General features: G+C 41.0%; 1 protein-coding gene and 1 pseudogene across 7 annotated transcripts in view; one reads left to right on the plus strand and one right to left on the minus strand.

Annotated features, from left to right (window-relative positions):
• The window catches only part of Spidr (scaffolding protein involved in DNA repair), a 257628-nt gene that overhangs the window by 208268 nt on the left and 25513 nt on the right, over positions 1–23847 (minus strand). For all 7 annotated transcript variants that reach the window (NM_001355731.1, NM_146068.4, XM_030249064.1 and 4 more), the window contains 2 exons: positions 21316–21492; positions 17336–17490 (listed from right to left, as the gene is read on the minus strand). Coding sequence is in view for 1 of the 7 variants with exons in the window: in NM_146068.4 (NP_666180.2) it covers positions 17336–17490; positions 21316–21492 (332 nt within the window). In the remaining 6 variants the exon portion in view is untranslated. The remainder of the gene's footprint in view (positions 1–17335; positions 17491–21315; positions 21493–23847) is intronic.
• Gm18334 (predicted gene, 18334) lies at positions 2109–2618 on the plus strand (annotated as a pseudogene).

Below are 23847 nucleotides of genomic sequence, written 5' to 3' on the forward strand. Positions count from 1 at the left end.
CTCTGATACCTAAACCATAGAACGACCCAACAAAGATAGAGAACATCAGACTAATTGCCCTTATGAATATCGTTGCAAAAATACTCAATAAAATTATCTCTAACCAAATCCAAGAACACATCAAAACAATCATTCATCCTGACCAAGTAGATTTCATCCCAGGGATGCAGGGATGGTTCAATATATGGAAATCCATCAACATAATCCAGTATATAAACAAACTCAAAGACAAAAACCACATGATCATCTCCTTAGATGCTGAGAAAGCATTTGACAAAATCCAACACCCATTCATGATAAAAGTCTTGGAAAGATCAGGAATTCAAGGCCCATACCTAAACATGATAAAAGCAATCTACACCAAACCAGTAGCCAACATCAAAGTAAATGGTGAGAAGCTGGAAGCAATCCCACTAAAATCAGGGACTAGACAAGGCTGTCCACTCTCACCCTACCTATTCAACATTGTACTTGAAGTCCTAGCCAGAGCAATTAGACAAAAAAAGGAGATCAAGGGGATACAAATTGGAAGGGAAGAAGTCAAAATATCACTTTTTGCAGATGATATGATAGTATATATAAGTGACCCTAAAAATTCCACCAGAGAACTCCTAAGCCTGATAAACAGCTTCAATGAAGTAGCTGGATATAAAATTAACTCAAACAAGTCAATGGCCTTTCTGTACACAAAGGATAAACAGGCTGAGAAAGAAATTAGGGAAACAACACCCTTCTCAATAGTCACAAATAATATAAAATACATTGGCGTGACTCTAACTAAGGAAGTGAAAGATCTGTATGATAAGAACTTCAAGTCTCTGAAGAAAGAAATTAAAGAAGATCTCAGAAGATGGAATGATCTCCCATGCTCATGGATTGGCAGGATCAATATAGTAAAAATGGCTATCTTGCCAAAAGCAATCTACAGATTCAAAGTAATTCCCATCAAAATTCCAACTCAATTCTTCAAAGAATTAGAAAGGGCAGTCTGCAAATTCATCTGGAATAACAAAAAACCTAGGATAGCAAAAACTCTTCTCAAGGATAAAAGAACCTCTGGTGGAATCACCATGCCTGACCTAAAGCTGTACTAGAGAGCAATTGTGATAAAAACTGGATTGTACTGGTATAGCGACAGACAAGTAGACCAATGGAATAGAATTGAAGACCCAGAAATGAACCCACACACCTATGGTCACTTGATCTTTGACAAGGGAGCTAAAACCATCCAGTGGAAAAAAGACAGCATTTTCAACAAATGGTGCTGGCACAACTGGCAATTATCATGTAGAAGAATGCAAATTGATCCATTCCTATCTCCATGTACTAAGGTCAAATCTAAGTGGATCAAGGAACTCCACATAAAACCAGACACTGAAACTTATAGAGGAGAAAGTGTGGAAAAGCCTGGAAGATATGGGCACAGGGGAAAAATTCCTGAATAGAACATCAATGGCTCGTGCTGTAAGATCCGAGAATGGACAAATGGGACCTCATAAAATTGCAAAGCCTCTGTAAGGCAAAAGACACTGTCAACAAGACAAAAAGACCACCAACAGATTGGGAAAGGATCTTTAGCAATCCTAAATCAGATAGGGGACTAATATCCAATATATATAAAAAACTCAAGAAGGTGGACTCCAGAAAATCAAATAATCCCATTAAAAAATGGGGCTCAGAGGTAAACAAAGAATTCTCACCTGAGCAATACTGAATGGCTGAGAAGCACCTGAAAAAAATGTTCAGCATCCTTCATCATCAGGGAAATACAAATCAAAACAACCCTGAGATTCCACCTCACACCAGCCAGAATGGCTGAGGTAAAAAATTCAGGTGACAGCAGATGCTGGCAAGGATGTGGAGAAAGAGGAACGCTCCTCCATTGTTGGTGGGATTGCAAGCTTGTATAACCACTCTGGAAATCAGTCTGGCGGTTCCTCAGAAAATTGGACATAGTACTACCGGAGGATCCCGCAATACCTCTCCTGGGCATATATCCAGAAGATGTTCCAACTGGTAAGAAGGACACATGCTCCACTATGTTCATAGCAGCCTTATTTATAATAGCCAGAAGCTGGAAAGAACCCAGATGTCCCTCAACAGAGGAATGGAACCACTGCGGAACTATGACATTGGAATGCAAAGGGCACTTTATCCAAGACACCTGCCTCTATGAGTGTTCCCAGAACTTGAGACCCTGGATACAGTAGGTGGACCAGAACTGGTGCAAAGAGCGGATCCTTGACGTTCCCCTGTGAAAGAGGACTGTCAGCAGTGGTGGGAGGACTGCCAGAGCTCTTTTACCTGCAAGAGCAACTGGCACAAGGGAAGGAACTGGTCCTCGGAGCATAATGAGCTTCCTGTGGGAGCCTCCTGCCTTCCCTTCACAGTCTTACTTCCCCACATTTGCTGCTCTGTGTGAGGAAATCTGGAGCCACTCCTACAAGCTCAGCAACTACAGCAGAGGGAGCAGCTGCTGCATTCAGATGTGGGTAGACCCAGCCCAAGGCAACCCCAAAGAGGAAGTGGCAAGGTTCTATGCCATTAGTGGAGCTGGGCTTCATGGGGCCTGGCCAATTGTGCGCAGCCTGTCCTTATTGCTGCTCTGGGTGTTCAGCTGAGTTCCTTTTTTACCTTCAATTGTCTGGAGTGCCACCCTGCTTGGCTTAGCCTCCCAGCTCCCAGCCTCCTTTGTGGTGGGGCTCTGACAGCCTCTTCAATAAACCAGACATTCAAAAAAAGAAAAAGAAAGAAAGAAAGAGAGTAATTCTCAAATTTATCTGGAATAACCAAAAACCCAGGAGAGTGGAAACTATTATCAACAATAAAAGAACTTCTTGGGGAATCAGTATCCCGGACCTCAAGCTGTACTACAGAGCAAAAACTGCATGGTATTGATACAGTGATAGGCAGATATATACAGTGACAGGCAGATTGATCAATGGAATAGAATTGAAGACCCAGAAATGAACCCACAGTCACTTGATCTTTGACAAAGGGGCTAAAACCATCCAGTGGAAAAAAGGCAGCATTTTCAACAAATGGTGCTGGTTCAACTGGTGATCAACATGTAGAAGAAAGTGAATTGATCCATTCTTATCTCCTTGTTCATAGCTCAAGTTCAAGTGACCTCCACATAAAACCAAATACACTGAAACTAAGAGAAAAGAAAGTGGGGAAGACCCACAAGCACATGGGCACAGGGGAAATTTTCCTGAACAAAACAACAATAGCTTATGCTCTAAGATCAAGAATTGACAAATGGGACCTCATAAAAGTACAAAGCTTCTATAAGGCAAAGGACACTGTCAATAGGACAAAATCACAACCGACAAATTGGGAACAGTTCTTTACCAACCCTACTTCTGAGAGAGGGCTAATATCCAATATATACAAAGAACTCAAGAAGTTAGACTCCAGAGAACCAAATGACACTATTTAAAAAATGGGGTACACAGCTAACCAAAGAATTCTCAAATGAAGAATACTGAATAGCTGAGAATCACCTAAAGAAATGTTCAACATCCTTAGTCATCAGGGAAATGCAAATAAAACAACCCTGAGATTCCACCTCACTCCTGTCAGAATGGCTAAGATCAAAAACTCAAGTTACAACAGATGCTCGCTCTGGGTGGGAACATGGCTTCAATCCTAGCACCCGGGAGGCAGAGGCAGGCTGATTTCTGAGTTTGAGGCCAGCCTGGTCTACAGAGTGAATTCCAGGACAGCCAGACCTACACAGAGAAACCCTATCTCAAAAACAAACAAACAAATAAACAAAACAGATGCACGAAAGGATGTGAAGAAAGAAAAACACTTCTCTACTCATGGTGGGACTGCAAGCTGATACAATCACTCTGGAAATCAGTTTGGTGGTTCCTCAGAAAACTGGACATAGTACTACCGGAAGATCCAGCAATATCACTCCTGGGCATATACCCAGAAGATGTTACAACATGTAATAAGGACATATGCTCCACAATGTTCATAGCAGCCTCATTTATAATAGCCAGAAGCTGGAAATAACCAAGATATTCCTTAACAGAAGAAAGGATGCATAAAATATGGTACATTTACACAAAGGAATACTACTCAGCTATTTAAAACAATGACTTCATGAAATTCTTAGGCAAGTGGATGGAACTACAAAATATCATCCTTAGTGAGGTAACCCAATCACAAAAGAACATACATGGTATACACTCACTGAGAAGTGGATATTAGCCCAAAAGCTCGGAATATCCAAGATATAATTCAGATCAAATGAAACTCAAGAAGGAAGACCAAAGTGTGGGTACTTCAGTCCTTCTTAGAAGGGGGAACAGAATACCATGGGAGGAGATACAGAGAGCAGAGACTGAAGGAAAGACCATCCAGAGACTGCCCCACCTGGGGATCCATCCCATATACAGTCACCAAACCAAGACACTATTGTGGATGCCAACAAGTGCTTGCTAACAGGAGCCTGATATAGCTGTCTCCTGAGAGAATCTGTCAGCGCCTGACAAATACAGAGGTGGAAACTCTTAGCCAACCATTTGACTGAGCACAAGGTCCCCAATAGAGGAGCTAGAGAAAGGACGAAGGAGCTGAAGGAGCTTGTAGCCCCATAGGAGAAACAATGTGAACCAACCAGTAGTATCCCCAGAGCTCCCAGGGACTAAATCACCAAACAAAGAGTACACATGTAGGGACCTATGGCTCCAGCTGCATACGTAACAGAGGGTGGGTGGCCCTGTTGGACATCAATGGGAGGAGAGACTTGGTCTTGTGAAGGTTCAATGCCCCAGTGTAAGGGAATGCCAGGAAAGGGAAACGGGAGCGGTTGGGTTGGTGAGCAGGGGGAGAGGGATGGGATAGGGGATTTTCAGAGGGGAAACCATTAAAGGGGATGACATTTGAAATGTAAATAAAGAAAATATCTAATTAAAAAAAGGAAAAAAACAGAAGTAAAAAATGTTAATACCAATTATCTCTATCCAAAGACCTCACAAAATATTGTAATTATGTGCTATTTTAAAACTTAGTGGGATGTGCATATATACAAATCTCATATCCTAAATTCCTAAGTGTAAATATCATCAAGACTAAAGACACAACAAGAAACACATTTTATGCAAATAAATTGCAATTGCGCACGCGTGTGTGCGCGCGCGCGCGCGCACACACACACACACACACACACACTCACGCAAATTCCTTTGGAAGTATCACAATGATCAGGTAAATAATCTTGAGTTGAGAAACAAATTCTAACTAGATATGCCAATGCCATTCCATGCTTAAAACAATTTACAGGGAACGACAATATGACTTTACATCTTAATCTTCTATTCACACTATTGCTATGAGGATGATTAAAAATTTTAGCCTTAAGGAAACCTGGTGTTATACAGTGTCTCCTGACACTGCTGGAAATTGGGTCACTAGGAAACCACTGTAAATTTATTATATCTAAAAGAGAGAGGGAAAGCTAAGTTGTTGCCTTTTTAGTTCTTGTTGTTGTTGTTGTTGTTATTGTTGTTGTTGCTGTTGCTGCTGCTGCTGCTGCAGTTGCTGCTGCTGCAGTTGCTGCTGCTACTGCTACTGTTGTTTTCCAAGAGAGGATCCCTCTAAGTCCAGGCTAACCACAAACTAACACTGTGTCTCAGGCTTGCCTTTAATCTGTGATACTCCTGCCTCAGCATCCTAAATGCTAGGATTACAATCATATGCCACTGATCACAACTTGATGAAAATATAAGCTATGAAATAAGAAAGGTATGTGGAATAATTGTGCCCTTCCCCCAGCCTTGAATAGGCTAAACAAACTTCAGCTGGTTTAACAATGCAGCTGGAGTCAGGGCCTGGCCTTGCCACATTTGCATTTCCTATGGAGCCTTAAGGAGCTGACCACTTACTGAGTTTACTTTGCAACTCAATCTAGCTGAAACAAAGCAACAGAATCCAGCTGAAACAAAGGGATTGGTTTTTGGCTTTTGCCTATAAAAACTCAGAGCTGAAATTTTGAGCCATGATAAGAAATCTTTGTCTTGGCTTCATTCTTTTCTCGCCCGCAGTGCTATTTCATTCCCAGCCTTCCTTTCAAGTGTACCCAGTTCTCCATGGCTGCTGGACAGCTACAGATAATTAATGGGGGGGTGGGGGAGGGAGGGAGGAGGAGAGAGAGGCAGAGAGAAAGGAAGAGGGAGAGAGAGAGAGAGAGAGAGAGAGAGAGAGAGAGAGAGAGAGAGAGAGAGAACGCGAGAGGAAGCTAAATAGCAAATAAATAGAAATTACTTTTTTAGGACCCGAACACACACAAACCTGCTGTAATAACAAATAAACATATCTTCTTCAGTTCTCTTTACTATTTTCTGACTTTCATGAAGCATTAAAATATTACATCGTTGCTGGGCGTGGTGACGCAGGCCTTTAATCCCAGCACTCGGGTGGCAGAGGCAGGCGGATTTCTGAGTTCGAGGCCAGCCTGGTCTACAAAGTGAGTTCCAGGACAGCCAGGGATACACAGAGAAACCCTGTCTCAAAACAAAACAAAACAAAACAAAAAAAGAAAGGAAAAGAAATTACATCGTTAACATACATAAAGTCTTTCCTTTCTATTCCCTTGTCTAAATTTTTTCAGAACTCTAATTTCAGATTTTAGGCTGTTTTTCTTATATGTGAAACTCAAAGCATTTATTTACAGAAATGGTTTATTGTACACAGGTTAGCTTAGGAACAGGGAGGGGCCCCAGTGGCATGGGCAGAGGAAGACACCCAGAGACCAGCAACATGGTCTTCCTGCAGTGGGAGCCACTACAAAGTATAAGTATGTGGTAGGCAGATGGGTGAACGGAGCACAAGAGTAGAGCTGTCTCTAGTCCTATGGTTGAAGATGAGCTGTTCAGGGGCATGAGAACCTAAGAGCTTACTCTGCCCCTTGTCATTGGCAGCACTGTGTGAACTCGCTCAAGTAATGCTGGACAGCTCCCCCTAGTGGTACAGATGCAGGAGAGCTGTCAAGCTGAGGAAGTCACCTACCACCAATGCCCAGATCCAGGGCTTTGAGTTAGCCTACTCCAGCATCTACCTCATAGATGAACTGCTAGAGTGTGTGAATAAGCTAGTCCTACTGATCCAAAGCTGCAGGAACTCACAACCCAGGGCAATAACAAGATATCTAAGAGGAGTGCCAGTGAAGATCCAATACTGATAGTGTCCAGTACTGATAGCCTCCAAGCAGACCAATGATTCAATGAAATAAACATCTGCAAGCAAAAACATGTGGACAGAAGTGTATATTGTGGGACACACTGTAACACACTACAGTGTCCATGACAAGATGTTTTCTAAACTTTGTTTTCTTTTGTTTATATTTTATTTTTGTTTTGTTTTTCTTTAGGAGGAGGTGACAAGGGCAGAGGGTAAGTACAAAGGGACTGAGAGATGAGTGGGGTTGGAGTGCATGATGTGAAACTCAGAAAGAACCAATAAAAAGTTTTTTAAAGATCCATTGGATTTTCCTTCTAAAAATGTTCAATAAAAAAAACTAAATATTATACACAAATGAAAGTAAAGGCAGTCTTGTTTCATTGTATAATAATGTAACCCACTACCACAAAAAAATGATAGAAGTAAAAACACAAGACAAGTGAGAAATTTGATTCAAGCAAATATGTTTTTTTCCCCAATCGTCTGACACCCATTACTCTGCTCTCCATGGGCAGAATCTGGCAGGCCTCTCAAGTAAACCAAAGGAAAGATATCCACCAGACAGAATGCTGCATACAGCCTCCCACAAAGGCCAAACAAGTATAGCAAGTTCTAACAGGTACCTTAAAAGTGAGGACACAGTGGAATGATTTTCCCTCCATGAGAGCCAAATACCACAGTGTGCCAAAACCTAGATGTAAGGTTTTCCTACGCAAGTAGATGATGACAAGCAAGCTAGCAAAGTAAGTTATCTGTTCCCTTATAGACCTAAATAGTAAATTCAGACTGCCCTTTATTGCTTTCTCTTAAATATTACTCCTTTAAGAAAATCTTACATGAGTTAGACAGTTAGTAAAACTGTCTAGATGACCACCACAAATGACCCTAACAAGCAAAGTTATTTGGGGCATATTTCTATTATTTGAGATATGGCCAAGTAAATCTCACATGCAAAATAAACACAGTGATATTCATTTCAACAGAGTTACTCTGGAAACTGAATGAGGGAACACTGTGCAAAAGAGTCTATAGTACCCAACATATTATATAACACATTGGGTATATACATACAAATGAAAGCTGTAACTACTGTGTAGTTCCAGACCATAGTCTACACCTACAACTTATATGGAAGGATATAGAGAGTAAAAGATTTACTGGGGGCAGGGGGAGGCTATAGGGGACTTTTGGGATAGCATTTGAATTGTAAATGAAGAAAATATCTAATAAAAAATGTTTAAAAAAAAGATTTAATGGGAAGATAGGTTTCTTCAAATATCACTGACGTCTTGATACCCAGTTTATATAACCCATGTAGAAAAAAATCAAAATCGTTCCAAAGGAAAAGTTCTATATCACTTTTAAACAATGGGTTGGTTTTAAATACTTAATGTATTTATCAAATTATAATATATAAAATACATATTTAGGTTTATTTGCTTCATGTATATGTGCATATATTGTGTGTGTAACAAAAAAAAAATGTTAACAGAAAAAACTCTCCATCATAAAGCATTGAACTCTGCTTTGCAGTCATTAACAAGGTGATAATTCTGGTTAAGAAGAGATGAATTTCTTCCAGAAAGAAATCAATAAATAAAAAATGATAAATTGTAGATATTAACCACACTAGCACACATGCATGCATGTGCCCCCCCCCACACACAAACAAACAAACAAAGCACATATTCCAACTCTAAGGTAAGCCTCTTTTATTTTTATTTTTTTTTTCCACTTTCATTATCAGAAACTTCCTAGTTAGGTTAAAAACTGGCTTAAATAGAAAAAAATAAAAGGTAACCTTCTGAGGATCTGGTGTACTACTTATAATAACCCATATATGCAAAATAAATATTCTTAAAGAACATTTGTGTAACATGTGTCATTTATATGTCTACCCTTGAGCTTTTTTACTTGTGTTTCTAATGTAAAAGAGACAGAATGGTAGAGTGGGGAGGGGGAACAAAGGGAAAACATTTCATTACACTGAAAGAATAAATAAAATACTGAAAGATGGACATAGTATGTTAGACATATACTTCTTACCAAATACTGTTTTTCTTGTTCCTAACTTAATTTTTCAAATTTTGAAATAGAGCAAAACACTTTCTGAGTAGATTTCGTTTAATGTTATAAAATAATACCTCAAATGGCAAGTCAGTATAGTGTGTGGTAGAGTTAATTTACTTTTTATTTTTAATTATGTCTGTTTGTATATGGGTTTTCTGAACATGCAGGCTTGCTAAGACCCTACAGCTGAAATTATAGGTGATTGTGAGCCACCAGACCTGTGTACTAAAGACTAAGCTGGAGTCCTCTGCAAGAGCAGAAAGTGCTCTTAACTCTGAGCATCTTTCTAGCACCTACAGTAAATTGTAATTCAGCAATGGTTAAACCAATTTGAGCATGCTAAGTCACGTAACCAAGAATGTAAGCAACAAGCCCTCTACCAGAGCCATACAAGAAGAAAAAATTGTAATCATGAAAATCAAACATACTAATAAGCTTGTTTTAAAACGATTCATTCCCTAGACTACCTCACATGTAAAAGCAAGAGGAGCATTCCCAACTATATCAGAATAAGTACTGGAACTTATTGGAATAACCCTAATCCTGACTGTGAAGAAGTCAGATGTCTTCACCAATTAACAACTCAGCAGAACACTATGTCACTGGCACAAGTGCACACACATAAAAAGTTGCATGTTGAAGTTTGGTCTGTTGCTGTGTATTGTAATACTAAATATTGGCTCTGGTTGCTTCAAGGACAAGGAGATTCTCATGTATACCACAAGATGATATGCAACCTTGCTCCTTAGTTTAAAACTACTGGTTGAATAAAGATGCCTGTAGCCTGTAGCTGGGCAGAAGAGTGTAAGGCAGAGCTTCGGTTCCCAGACTTGAGTTCTGAGGCAGAGACCCTAGGGAAGGAGAGAGGAGGAAGGAGAGACACCATAAGGTAGGTGGGTGGTGAGAACATGACTATGAGAACAAGCCAATTGGAGTAAGAGCAGTCCAGAAGGAACACAGAAAGTTATATTTCAGGGTTATTGACAGGGAAGTAGACAAAACAGCACAGAGGGCTGATACCTGCCCAGTTCTAGTGCTACAAGACTAATTAAAAATATAAAGGTTTTATGTCTCTTATTTGAGATCGATAAGATTAAGCAATTTTGATCCAACCCTGAGATGGCTCCAGGAAAGGGTGTTAGGCCCCAAGGGAGAGATTTATATTCTCAGGCCCCACAGACAATTTCATAGAAATGACTCTGACTAAACATTTGTCAGAAAAACCATAAAATGTACTGGATGAAGGCCATCTGGGCCCTCTGGGAAACAAAGATACTCTCCCAGGATGATCTGATAAGCAAATAAGCAAAAGGCCAGCCATCACCAATGTAATCTGCCCTCTAAAAAATGTATAAAAGGTGTTTGTAAGTTAGAATGGGGATCACCTCTCATCCCTTGAGAGATTGCTGAAGGTTGATCCCAGTGCGCAGGAAAAATAAACCTCTTGCTTTTGCACCAATCTGAGTCTCAATGTCTCACTCAGGGGTCTCCAAGCAAGTAAAGACCCTCTGGGGCTTTACATCTGGGGGCTCGTCTGGGATCTGACACTCCTCCCACCCCCCAAGAGTGGTACTTGAGACCACCCAGATCAGAGGACCAGGCTCAAGCTCAAGTCTGAGTGTCTTAAGTGTGAAGAGTGAGTGAGTACTGCTGGGGTTGTTTGTTTGTTTGTTTGTTTGTTTGTTTGTTTTTTACTTTCACTTTGGCTCATGAGCAAGAGGGCTACTGAATAGGGCAGCAATTAACAGGGGCACATTGTCGGTCCTGTGGGAAGTCTGGAAGATACTCAAACTCCCTGGAGGGAGTCAGAAGGACTCTCCTCCCTTCTGAGCATGCGGATATAGCAGGCAGCCAATTCCAGCTGAGTCACACTCTAATTCAACTCCTAAAGTCTTGGAGGGTTCGGTTTCTGTGTTTGTTGTTATACCATGGTTTCTATGTTTGTTGGATATTTCATTCTGTGTTCTTGGAGTTGGACTGACAATATTTTTGGACATGGAACAGACTGAGTCTACCCTGCTGAATATCTTAATAGCATATTGTAAGGAAGTTAAGGAAAGAGGAGAGAACCTGTCTGTTGTAGTAAACAAGGGAAAATTAGTCACCCTATGTTCCTCAGAGTGGCCTGCCTTTGGCACCACAGAGCCCTTCGACTTGCTTGTCATCAGGGCAGTTGAAGGAAGCTTTTTAGACAGGAACCATGTGGTCACCCTAACCAGGTACCCTATATAATAACTTGGAAGAATCTAGTGGAGGACCCCTCCAACCCACCCCCCACCCTCCATGGATGAAAGCCTTTCTTTCCCCAAAACACACCTCAAAGGTTCCGGCCATCAGGAAATAGGAACCATGGGAGGAGGGATCCAGATCTGAGAAGTCAATCCTCCAAGACCCTTTGACAGCAGACCTGTTGTTCCTAGACCCTCATCCTCCATAAGTGCCAACACCAGCTCTGGTATCCTTGCTCCATATAGAACTGGGGCTGTTGTACCTCCCCCCACCGCCGCCTTTACCAGAAGGAGGAGCAGGAGGAGACCCCCAACTTCCCGGTCCCACCAGGGGGACCCAAAGCCAGAGAGCTACCTCCCCTGATACCATGGTGGCTTTCCCGCTGAGGACATATAGACCTCTAGATAATGAGGGCAATCAGGCTATGCAATATTGGGTGGTCTCATCTGCTGACCTATGCAAGTGAAAGTCTCAGCATCCCCCTTTCTCAGATAATCCCAAGGGTTTGATTAATCTCTTTGAAACTATCCTATTTACCCATCAGCCTACCTCTTTACCACTACAGAGAGAGAAAGGATCCTCAACGAGGTCCAAAGGAATGTGTCCTCAGACACAGGAGCTCCCTAGGAAAACCCAGCAGTTATTAACACAGAATTCCCTTCAACCTAACCTGATTGGGACTTTAATTCAGTACTTTAAGATCTACCACCAATCTCTATCTACAGGTCTCAAGACAGCTGCCCTGAGGTCCACAAATTTGACCAAGATACATGACGTTAGACAGGGATCAGATGAGTCTCCTGCTGCCTTTCTAGAGCAGCTCATAGAGGCATTCCTTCAATATACACCCTATGATCCCAGCAGCGAGGAGCACAAAGCTACTGTGACTATGGCTTTTATAGACCAGGCTAGTAGAGATATCAGGAAAAAGCTTCTGAGACTAGAGGGACAGGATAAATTGTTGAAGGATTTAGTGAAGGTTGCTGAGAAAGTCTACCATTACAGGGAGACAGAGGAGGAAAAGGAGCAGAGAAAGAGAAAGGAAGAAGATGAAAAAAGAAAAGCGACAAGGAAGGAATTTACAGAGAATCTTGGCTATGGTAATTAGGGAAAGCAGAGAAGAAAAAAGAAAAGCGACAAGGAAGGAATTTACAGAGAATCTTGGCTATGGTAATTAGGGAAAGCAAAGAAGAGAGACCCCCAACCAAAGAAAGACAGAAAGCCCCTTGAAAATAACCAATGTGCATATTGCAAGGAGAGGGGCCACTGAGCCCAAGAGTGCCCCAACAAAAGGAAGCCAGAGGTGGGAAATTCCAGGCCTTGGGAAAAGCATCCCCAAATGGTGAAAGTGTTAGCCCTGGGGAAAGACAGCAACTAGGGAGGACAGGGCTCAGACCCCCTCCCCCAGCCCGGGGTAACCTTGAAAGTAAAAGGGAAATCCACCCAATTCTTGTCGGACAATTGGGCCCAATACTTGGTCCTCCTCCAAGCTGATGTGTCAGTCTCCAGGAAAAAATTGTGGGTCCAAAGGGCCACTGGGACTAAACAATATTCATGGACTACCCAAAGAATTGTAGACCTGGGTGTGGGCCAGGTATCCCACTTTAATGATAGACTAGACCATGAGGCAAATAATGAAGAAAATTTATAACTGAACTGCATTAAGAAGTTGCTGCTGCTTTATTTGTTTACATACATGTGTTCTTACTTATTGTGCAGTAAATTTAACCTATGACATTGCCCTTGTCGGGAGGGCAGCTGTCTTTTTTCTAGCTCAACATTATATTCCCAACTCCTTGAACAGCTTCATGCAACAATAAGACCAAAATATTGGAGGGAAAAAACAGAGAGAAGCAAGAGTAAGACCCAGAGAAAAACCCAACAGGAAGCTACCAGTGATGTCAGCTCTGTTGCGCACCAGGGGACGACTAAGTGGCCACTGTGCTGCCCCACCGAAAGCATGATATCATTGACCAAAACACATTAAACTACAACATAAGTCTCTATACAAGGGGTTCTTACCCTTCCTAATGCTGCAAACTTTAATACAGTTCCTCATGTTGTAGGCACCCAACCATAAAATTACTTTCATTGCTACTTCATAATTGTAATTGTTACTGTTATGAATCATAATGTAAATATCTGATATGCAGGATATTTGATTTGGGACCCTTAAAGGGGTCACAACCCACAGGTTGAGAACCACTGCTCTACACTTCTGTGTAAGATTGAAAGAACACCAAACTAACTTTTGGAACATAAAATTAAGCTAGAAATAAAAGAAGGAAGACTGAAAACTTCATAAACATTAAATAAATTTTTAAACAAGAAACAAAGAAAAGGAGTCTTCCACTAGCAGCCTTTGGATGAAGACACAGAACTCTCATCCCCTTCTGCACCATGCCTGCCTGGATGCTACCATGTTCCCACCTTGATGGTAATAGACTGAACCTCTGAATCTGTAAGCCAGCTCCAATTAAATGTTGTTTTTTATAAGAAAAAAAAAAAAAAGAAACAAACAAACAAAGAAAAGTAGCAAAATACACTTAAACTTATGAAATTCACCACTACTCTATTCAGACAGAAATTAGTATTATAGTAGCTATATATAAAGATCTCTCATTATAACCTAGTTTTATAGTTTATAAACTTATAACAGCAGAGTCTAATTTGTAGGCTCCCCAAGCCTCAAGCAGGCAGATCCAGACTTTGACCTTGCTGCCACTAAGAAGGAGATTACCTAGGGTGGAGCCTTCCGACCTAGATGGCTCTATTGCTCTGTCACCTGCCACTGCTCTCTCCAGGACACTGCTACCTGCTGAGATGCCCCTGAGATATTCCAGAGGAACAACCATTCCTGCCCGTCACCTACAGGCTGGCTCCAGACACCAAGAGTGGACTGGAGGGGGGTGGGCCTTCCCCCTTATAAGCACACTCTCTTAGTAAACTGGCGGGCCTTGAACAAAATCGTGTCTTGGTCTCCATTAATCTCTCTCACCGTCTAAGTCTTTTTCAGCCCCAACCTGCCTCCCAGGTGTACCCTGTTCAAGTAGGCTGCAGGCCGGTTTACAACACAATTGCCCTTTCTGACACTGAGGCTCTGCCCTGCCCAGAGCATGCTCAGCTATATACATGCTGAGCCACTGTCATCCTGGGCTGCAGCAGGTCCAGGATCTGAGCTTCCTGCCCCTGATCTATGTGCCACAGCCATTCTGCCCCCATAGCTATATCATGAAACCTATATACATTGTGGTCCTGGTGCTGGTAAGAAGACCCAGTGTTCACACATCAAGTAAAAGGCAAATTATAGCTAGGCAGTGGTGGCGCATGCCTTTAATCCCAGAACTTGGGAGGCAGAGGCAGGCAGATTTCTGAGTTAGAGGCCAGCCTGGTCTACAAAGTGAGTTCCAGGACAGCCAGGGCTATACAGAGAAACTCTGTCTCAAAAAAACAAAACAAAACAAAACAAAACAAAAGGCAAATTATCAATTTTTTTGTTTGTTTTATTTTTCAAGACAGGTTTTCTCTGTATAGCCCTGGCTGTACTGGAACTCATTCTGTAGACCAGGCTGGCCTCAAACTCAGAAATCCACCTGTCTCTGCCTCCAAAGTGCTGGGTTTAAAGGCGTGTGCCACCACAGCCTGGCTCAGATTAAAAAATTTTAAAGTAGATGATCTAGATGAAATAAGCAAAGAATATGGAAAAAAAAGTAAAGTCAGGAAAGAATGTGGCACATCATGAAAGCAAAAACAAACAAACAAACCAAAACAAAACAAAAAAAAACTAAAAAAAGTTAGAATTATTACAATAAATGTAGACGTATTCAAGTTAATGGCCTAGACCAGATCTTTAACAAAAACATGGAAGAAAACTTCTATAAACTTAAGAAAGACAAGTCCATACAGTTACAAGGAACACATAGAACACCACATAGGCAAGACCAGAAAAGAAAATCCCCATAGCATATCATAGTTAAAACAGCAAAATACAAAACAAAGAAAGAGTATTGAAAGCCTCAAGAAAAGAAACATAAGCCCCATATATAGGAAAACCAATCACAGTAACTGCAGATTTTTCAGTGGAAACTCTTAAAGCCAGCAGAACCTGAAGCAATGCACTCCCAAGTATAAAATACCATGAAAACCAATCTAGATTACTATACCAGGCAAAACTGTCATAGCTGACACACACAGAACTTTCCACAATATAAAGTCTTTTAAAAAGTATCTACAGAGCAATATCTTTATCTCTAACAAAAATACAGGAGGAATTTATCAAACTGAAGAGAGGAATAAACACAGCCCAGTAATAGGAGAAAGAAAAAGGTGTAACTTATTATAAACAAAAAGTACCACTGAGAACACAAGCAACACCACCAAAAATCAAAAATACAATGATTGCCATCAATACACTTTTCAAAAACATCTTTAAATGTAAAAGACCTCAATTCTCCAATCAAAAGACAAGGGTGGTAGACCATTGGAACAAAATCAAAGATCCTGACAATAGTATACATAACTTCAGCAATTTAATATTTTACAAAGATGCCAAAACTATAAGGAAAAAAGCATCTTCTGCAAATGGTGCTGGAAAAACAGGTTGTCTACATGCAAAAGAATGAAATGAGGTCCATACCTACCAAAATTACCCTGCACAAAAACTGACTCCAAATGCATCAAACACCTAAATGTGAACTCTGAAACACTAAAATTTCTAGAAGAAAATACAGTGAGTATCCTACATGATATTGGTGCAAGAAAAGATTTTCTGAATAGGATTCCTTGTATCCAAGAATTAAGTCCAAGAACTGGCAGGTGAGACTTGTCAAAATGGATTCTGTACAACTAAAGAAACAATTAAATGGGTGAAATTTAATCCCACAGAATGGGAGAAAATCTTTGCCAGGTATACATCTGACAAAGGATTAATATCAAATTCTTGATATTATATTATACAAAGAACTAAAAAAAACCAAAGAGGCAAAAAAAAATGTTGTCAGGCCTTGGAGCCCCTCACCCCCTGAGATGGATCCCAAGTCACGGGACTGCCTTTCCCTCAGGCTTTTCTCAATTTTTGTCCCTGCAGTTCTTTTAGACAGGGACATTCTGGGTCAGAGTTTTTGAGTGTGGGTTGGCAACTCCATCTCTCCACTTGATGCCCTGTCTTTCTACTGGAGGTGGAGTATATGAGTTCCCTCTCCCCACTGTTGGCATTTCATCAAAGGTTCCTCCCTTTGAATCCTGAGAGTCTCTCACCTCCCAGGTCTCTGGTACATTCTAGAGGGTCCCCCACCTGCCCCTCCAGAGGTTGCATATTTCTGTCCATTCTGATGGTTCCCAGGGTTTCTCTCCTGTTCCCCCACCCCCAATACCTAATCATGTTCCCCTTTTCCTCTCCCTCTCCCCTAGTTTCATCCATATGCCTGCAAAACTCATGATGTCCTCGTTCTTAATACCTAAGTAGTATTGCATTGTGTAAATGAGCCACATTTTCTATATCCATTCTTCTATTGTGGGACGTCTGGGTTGGTTCCAGCTTCTGGCTATCACAAACAAGGCTGCTATGAACATAGTGTAACACTTGCCCCTGTAGCATGGTGGGGCATCTTCTGGGACTATGCCTAAGAGTGGTATAGCTGGGTCTTCAGGTAGATATATTTCCAATTTTCGGAGGAACCTCCAGATTGATTTCCAGAGTGGTTGTGCCAGTTTGTGATTGTACCCACAAGCAATGGAAGAGTGTTTCTCTTCCTCTACATTCTTGTCAACATGTGTTGTCACCTAAGTTACAATTACCAATGTTATAAGAACAATAATAGATTTTTAAACAATCTGTTCTTACCTCAGAAGGCTCACATAGCCTGTCATCACTTGTCAGACTTGCACAGGAATCACAATCTGAGATGTCCAGGGTACCCTTATCATCTTCACACTCACTAGGCCCACCAGGATCTTCTTTGTCACTGTTAACCTCCCAGTCAATAACCTGTAATTCATCTAAAAAATACATTTTTACCCTTATTAATTCTATATCCCCTTCACATTTATTTTACAAACATATTCTCAGTGGCTGATGTGCCCATAGCATGAGATGATTTCTACAAACACACCTACAGTAAAAAATGTTCTCCAATTCTCTCTCTAGCCACAGTTCTTCCCAACTCTTACCCAACCTCAAACATAAGTGAACAAGTATTTATTCAACTGGTTTCAAGTCCTTGTAGTTTCTGCAGCGTGCTCAAGAAAATAAGATAAATATCATTTCTCCTGTCTTATACATCTTGATGTTTTCTAAATTAAGATCGTGAAGAAATCTCTCCTTACCAATATACAGAAAGCTACCTCATTCTTCTACATAATTCAGTAGTCTAAGCTATCAATGAACCATGACTTATTTATATAGTCCATTGTTAAAAAATAATTTTCAGGGTAGAGAGATGGTTCAGTAGTTAGAAGTACTGACTGCTCTTGCAGAGGACCTAGGTTCCATTCCTGGCACCCACATGGTTCTAAAAAAAAGTCTGTAATTACTACTCCAAAAAAATCCAATGCCCTCTTTTGGCTTCCATAGGTACTGCATGTGTGTGGTGAACAAACATGCATATACATAAAATAAAAATAAAAATAAATAAATTTTTTAAATTAAAAGAAATCACCCAAAATTTTATTCAGGAAATATCTTTCATCAATATGGAAACACACTAATTTAATTTCATTTTATTTCATAAACATAATCTCATTATAACTTTAGAAAATTTTAAGAAAGAAAGCTAAATTATGCACATATATATATATATTGGTTTTTCGAAAGAGGGTTTCTCTGTGTAGCCCTGGCTGTTCTGGAACTCACTTTGTAGACCAGGCTGGCCTCAAACTCAGAAATCCACCTGCCTCTGCCTCCCAAGTGCTGAGACTAAAGGCGTGTGCCACCACCGCCCAGCATATATTTATTTTTAACTAAAATATACTAAATATACTAAATCTAATCTGCTAAGTCTATATAACTGAAAGTGGTTGTCACAGATAGACTAAACTGTAAAGTATGATACATAACATACATCTTTCCTACAGTTCGAAGTACAAGTACTCAGAGAACTAAGATAATGGATCTCACTCAGTGGAAGAGCATCATTTTCTCCCACTGAAAGGAAGTAATAACTCATTATGAGTGTACCAGATTTAGTACCTGACTGGAAGTTAAAATTTTAAAGAAAAAAAATAATAATAGAGTTAAAATATAGTACATGGGGCTGAAGAGATGGCTCAGCAACAATCATATGCCCTTTTATAGTTCCAATCTTCTTTTAATAAATTGAGGTTATTTCTTAGGTCATGAAATAAGAGCATATATAAAAATGGAAATAACATATTTAATTCCCAGCTCCATGTCTTAAACAAAATAAAATCTTGATATCAGCAGTACTGATTATCTATTAAAGATTTTTTAAAAAATTAAAGGAGGAAATAGTGTGAAGGAGAACTGAAAGGCGAGACACTCCAACAGCTGTATGCATGACTTCAGACTCCGAGGATCAGCTTTATAAGAAAGTCAACACATGTTACATAGTATCACAGTTTACATAATCTAATTTTTAATTTATTGGCTAGTGTGTGAGGATGCACATATACATACATGCTTGTACATGTGTGCAGAGGTCAGAAATCAGAGTCAGGTATCATCCTACGTGACTTTCAATCTTATATTTTGAGTTCTCTTCCCAAGCAGGATGACTTGACTAACTAGCTGGTTTGAAAGCACGAGGGATTTTCCCTTCTCTTCCACTTCAGTGTGTCCATTTAAAAAAAAAAAAAATGGCTGCTAGAGATCGAGATCAAGTCCTCACATTGTGCAGCCACACTTTACTGATGCAGGCATTTCCCCAGCCCCTAGATTTTGTTTTATGGAACAAGATCTCAATATAGAACCAAGCATGGGTTGTGTACTGGCTGGTTTTGCATGTCACCTTGACACAGGCTGGAATTATCACAGAGAAAGGAGCTTCACTTGGGGAAGTGCCTCTATGAGATCCAGCTGTAAGGCATTTTCTCAATTAGTGATTAAGGGGAAAGGGCCCCTTGCAGATGGTGCCATGCCTGGGCTGGTAGTCTTGGTTCTATAAGAAGTAAGCTGAGCAAGCCAGGGGAAGCAAGCCAGTAAGAAACATCCCTCCTTGGCCTCCGCACCAGCTTCTGCTTCCTCACCTGTTTGAGTTCCAGTCCTGACTTCCTTTGGTGATAAACAGCAATGTGGAAGTGTAAGCTAAATAAACCCTTTCCTCCCCAACTTGCTTCTTGGTCATGATGTTTGTGCAGGAATAGAAACCCTGACTAAGACAGGCTGGGATGCCATAAGCAGGCCAAGCTGGCTCACCTGAGCATCTTGAGAGCTGATCTTGCAGGCATGAGAGTGGGAGAGCTGACCCCACACCTAGCCAGCTGCAGTACTCAGGAAAGTGAAGCCAGCCCAGAGGGTGTGTCTGGGAGAGCTGGCCCTGCCACTCATCTCCAGTGCAATGGCATGAATGAGAGAGAGAGAGAGAGAGAGAGAGAGAGAGAGAGAGAGAGAGAGGGAGGGAGGGAGGGAGGGAGGGAGGAAGAGAGAGGAAGAGAGAGGAAGAGAAAGAGAGTCTCTCCTGCCCCTCACTACCTGTGGCCCTGGGGTCATAAGAGCAAGAGAGCAGACCCTGCCCCTCACCAAGGTAGCACAGAAGAGCTGACCCTGGTGGTGGGGTTGCAAATGATCTGGCCCTGGAGTCATGAGAGTGAGAGAACTGGTCCTGTCCCTCAACAGCTGCAACACTTGGGAGAGTGGGCCCTATACCTCATGTGGGCAGCAAAGTAGAGCTGGCCCTAGTTTCAGGGGTTATGAGGGACCTAGTAATGAAGGCATGAGATCAGGAAAGCTGACCCTACCTACCCCTTCCTGGGTTAGGCATTTGGATGAGCTAGCCAGAGTAGGGCTAGAGGGCTCACCCTAGTGGTGTAAATGCAGGAGAGCTGGTGGGCTGGCCAGCTCATATACCTCTCAGGCCCAGATTCAGTTCTTTGAGTTGCCTACCCCAACACCTACCCCATCAATGAAATGCTAGACTGTGTGAAGGGGCTGGTCCTACAGATCCAAAACTACAGGATCTCCACAACACCGGGCAACAACAAGATATCCGAGAGGAGTCCCAGTGAAGTTCCAGATAGTGTAGCAGAAGCCAGAGGCCTCCAACGAAATCAACGAGCCATTGCAATGAACATTGTAAGCAAAGAAGTGTAGACAAAAGAGTATACTGTGAGACACACTGTGACACACTACAGCTTCAGCAATGAGATGACTTTTCTTTTGGTGTGGGAGTTCAAAAGGGTAAAAGGCGAGTAAGAGGGGACAGAGAGATGAGTGGAATTGGGGGGCATGATATGAAATTCCCAAAGAGCGAATAAAATATTTTTTAAAAAACAAAATAAGAAGTCACTGTAATATCTATTTCTTAAAGTTGTCATGAGAAATATGTTTCTAAAGGGCTAGATATATATATGAACTCATAATTCATAATAAACAAATTCATAATAAATACATAAAACTACTACCAAGCCAGGTGGTGGTGGTACACGCCTTTAATCCCAGCACTTGGGAGACAGAGGCAGGAGGATTTCTGAATTCAAGGCCAGCCAGGTCTACAAAGTGAGTTCCAGGACAACCAGGGCTATACAGAGAAACCCTGTCTCGAAAAACCAAAACAAAAAAACAAAAAACAAAAAACAAACAAACAAACAAAAAACTACCAAACCCAATATTTAACAGAAACTGAACTTCCTACAAAACCAGCAATTTACCTTCAATGTCTTCGTCTTCGGGACATGAGATAGTCCTGTCACCAAGCCTGTCGGCTCTAGGGCCATGCCTACCATCTCTCTGTAATGCAGGAAGTGTCTTATCTTCATCGGAGAAATCACTTTCACTGGAACTCCATATTATATTTGGAAGCTCACTAGCATTCTTACTTGTAGTTTCTGTTGCAGAAAAAGAAAAGACAAGATCAGCTGGTAATTGTTATTGATCAGAATGAGATTTTATGCTATTTTCCTTTTGTTTTGTGTTTTCTTTTCTTTTTTTTTTTTTTTTTTTAAAGACAGGATTTCTCTGTGTAGCTTTGGCTGTCCTGGAACTCACCCCGTAGACCAGACTGGCCTCAAATTCAGAGAACTGCCTCAAGTGCAGGGCTGAGATTAAAGGCCAGGATTTTAATGCATATTATTTAGACAAAGCCACAAGCACAAAAACACTAAAGACAATAAAAACTATGTAGTGTTAGATCTTCCTACTTAGTGTTCCATGAACAGTCCACAAGGATTCTCTGAATTTAAGCCAAGGACAAAAGCTGGAGTTCAAAAAAATTATAAAACACAACACAGAAAGTTTAAAAAAAAAAAACAAAAACAAAACAACCCAACCATGAACATAGACTCAGACCCTAAGAATTACTTACAAAAATGTGTTTCTTATATTTTCCAGCTCTCATAAAAATATTAGTTCTTCAGCCTACTAAATAAATATGGTTGAGGTTTATTGTTTGTTTGATTGATTGATTTTCATTTTGGAGGATTTTTGTTATTGTTTTTGAAATTTTTATCTTGTTTTTTAGAGTTTAAAAAAAATTATTAGATATTTTCTTTATTGACTTTTCAAATGTTATCCCCTTTCCTGGTTTCCACTCCGAAAACCACTATCGCCTCCCACCTCCCCCTGCTCACCAACCCACCCACTCTGCTTCCTGGCCCTGGCATTCCCCTATACTGGGACTATAGCCTTAACAGAACCAAGGGCTTCTCCTCCCATTGATGGCCAACTAGGCCATGCTCTGCTACACATGCAGCTGGAGCCAAAAGTCTCAACCATGTGTATTTTTTGATTGTTGGTTTACCCCTTGGAAGCTCCGGGGGTACTGGTTAGTTCATATTGTTGTTTCTCCTATGGGGCTACAAACCCCTTCAGCTTTTTGGGTACTTTCTCTGGCTCCCTCATTGGGGACCCTATGCTCAGTCCAATGGATGGCTGTGAGCATCCACTTCTGTATTTGTCAGGCAGTGGCAGAGCCTCTCAAGAGACACCTATATCAAGCTCCTGTCAGCAAGCACTTGTTGGCATCCTCAATAGTGTCTGGGTTTGGTGATTGTATATGGGATGGATCCCCAATGGGGAAGTGTCTGGATGGTCATTCCTGCAGTCTCTGCTCCACACTGTGTCTCTGTAAATCTTTCCATGGGTAGTGTGCTCCCCCTTCTAAGAGGGCTCGAGTATCCACACTTTGGTCTTCCTTCTTGAGTTTGATATGGTTTGTAAATTATATCTTGGGTATTCTGAGCTCCTGGGCTAATATCCACTTATCAGTCAGTACATTTCACGTGTTTTCTTTTGTGATTGGGTTACCTCACTCAGGATAATATATATCCTCCAGATCCATCCATTTGCCTAAGAATTTCATAAATTCATTGTTTTTGATAGTTGTGTGGTACTCCATTGTGTAAATGTACCACATTTTCTGTATCCATTCCTCTGTTGAGGAACATCTAGGTTCTTTCCAGCTTCTATTATAAATAAGGCTGCTATGAACACATTAGAGAATATGGCCTTATCACAAGTTAGAGCATCTTCTGGGTATATTCGAGTAAGTGGTATTGCTGGGTCCTCAGGTAGTACTATGTTCAGTTTTCTGAGGAACCACCAAACTGATTTCCAGAGTGGTTATATCAGCTTGCAATCCCACCAGCAGTGGAGGAGCGTTACTCTTTCTCCACATCCTGGCCAGCATCTCCTGTCACCTGAGTCTTTAATCTTAGCCATTATGACTGGTGTGAGGTAGAATCTCAGAGTTGTTTTGATTTGCATTTTCCTGATGAATAAGGATGTTGAACATTTTTTTAGATTCTTCTCAGCCGTTCAGTATTCCTCAGTTGAGAATTCATTGTTTAGCTCTATACCCATTCTTAATAGTGTTATTTGGTTCTTTGGAGTCTAACTTCTTGTGTTCTTTGTTTATATTGGATATTATCCCTCTATTGGACTTAGGATTGGTAAAGATCTTTTCCCAATCTGTTGGTTGCCTTTTTGTCTTATTGACAGTCTCCTTTGCAATTATATGAGGTCCCATCTGTCAATTCTTGATCTTACAGCACAAGCCATTGCTGTTCTATTCAGGAATTTTTCCCCTGTGCCAATATGTTTGAAACTCTTCCCCACTTTCTCCACTATAAGTTTTAATATATCTGGTTTAATGTGAAGATCCTTGACCCACTTGGACTTGACCTTTGTACTAGGAGATAAGAATGGGTCAATTTACATTCTTCTACTTTCTAAGCACTAGTTGA

This window comes from Mus musculus, chromosome 16 (assembly GCF_000001635.26).
Source record: "Mus musculus strain C57BL/6J chromosome 16, GRCm38.p6 C57BL/6J".
NCBI classification, from domain to species: domain Eukaryota; kingdom Metazoa; phylum Chordata; class Mammalia; order Rodentia; family Muridae; genus Mus; species Mus musculus.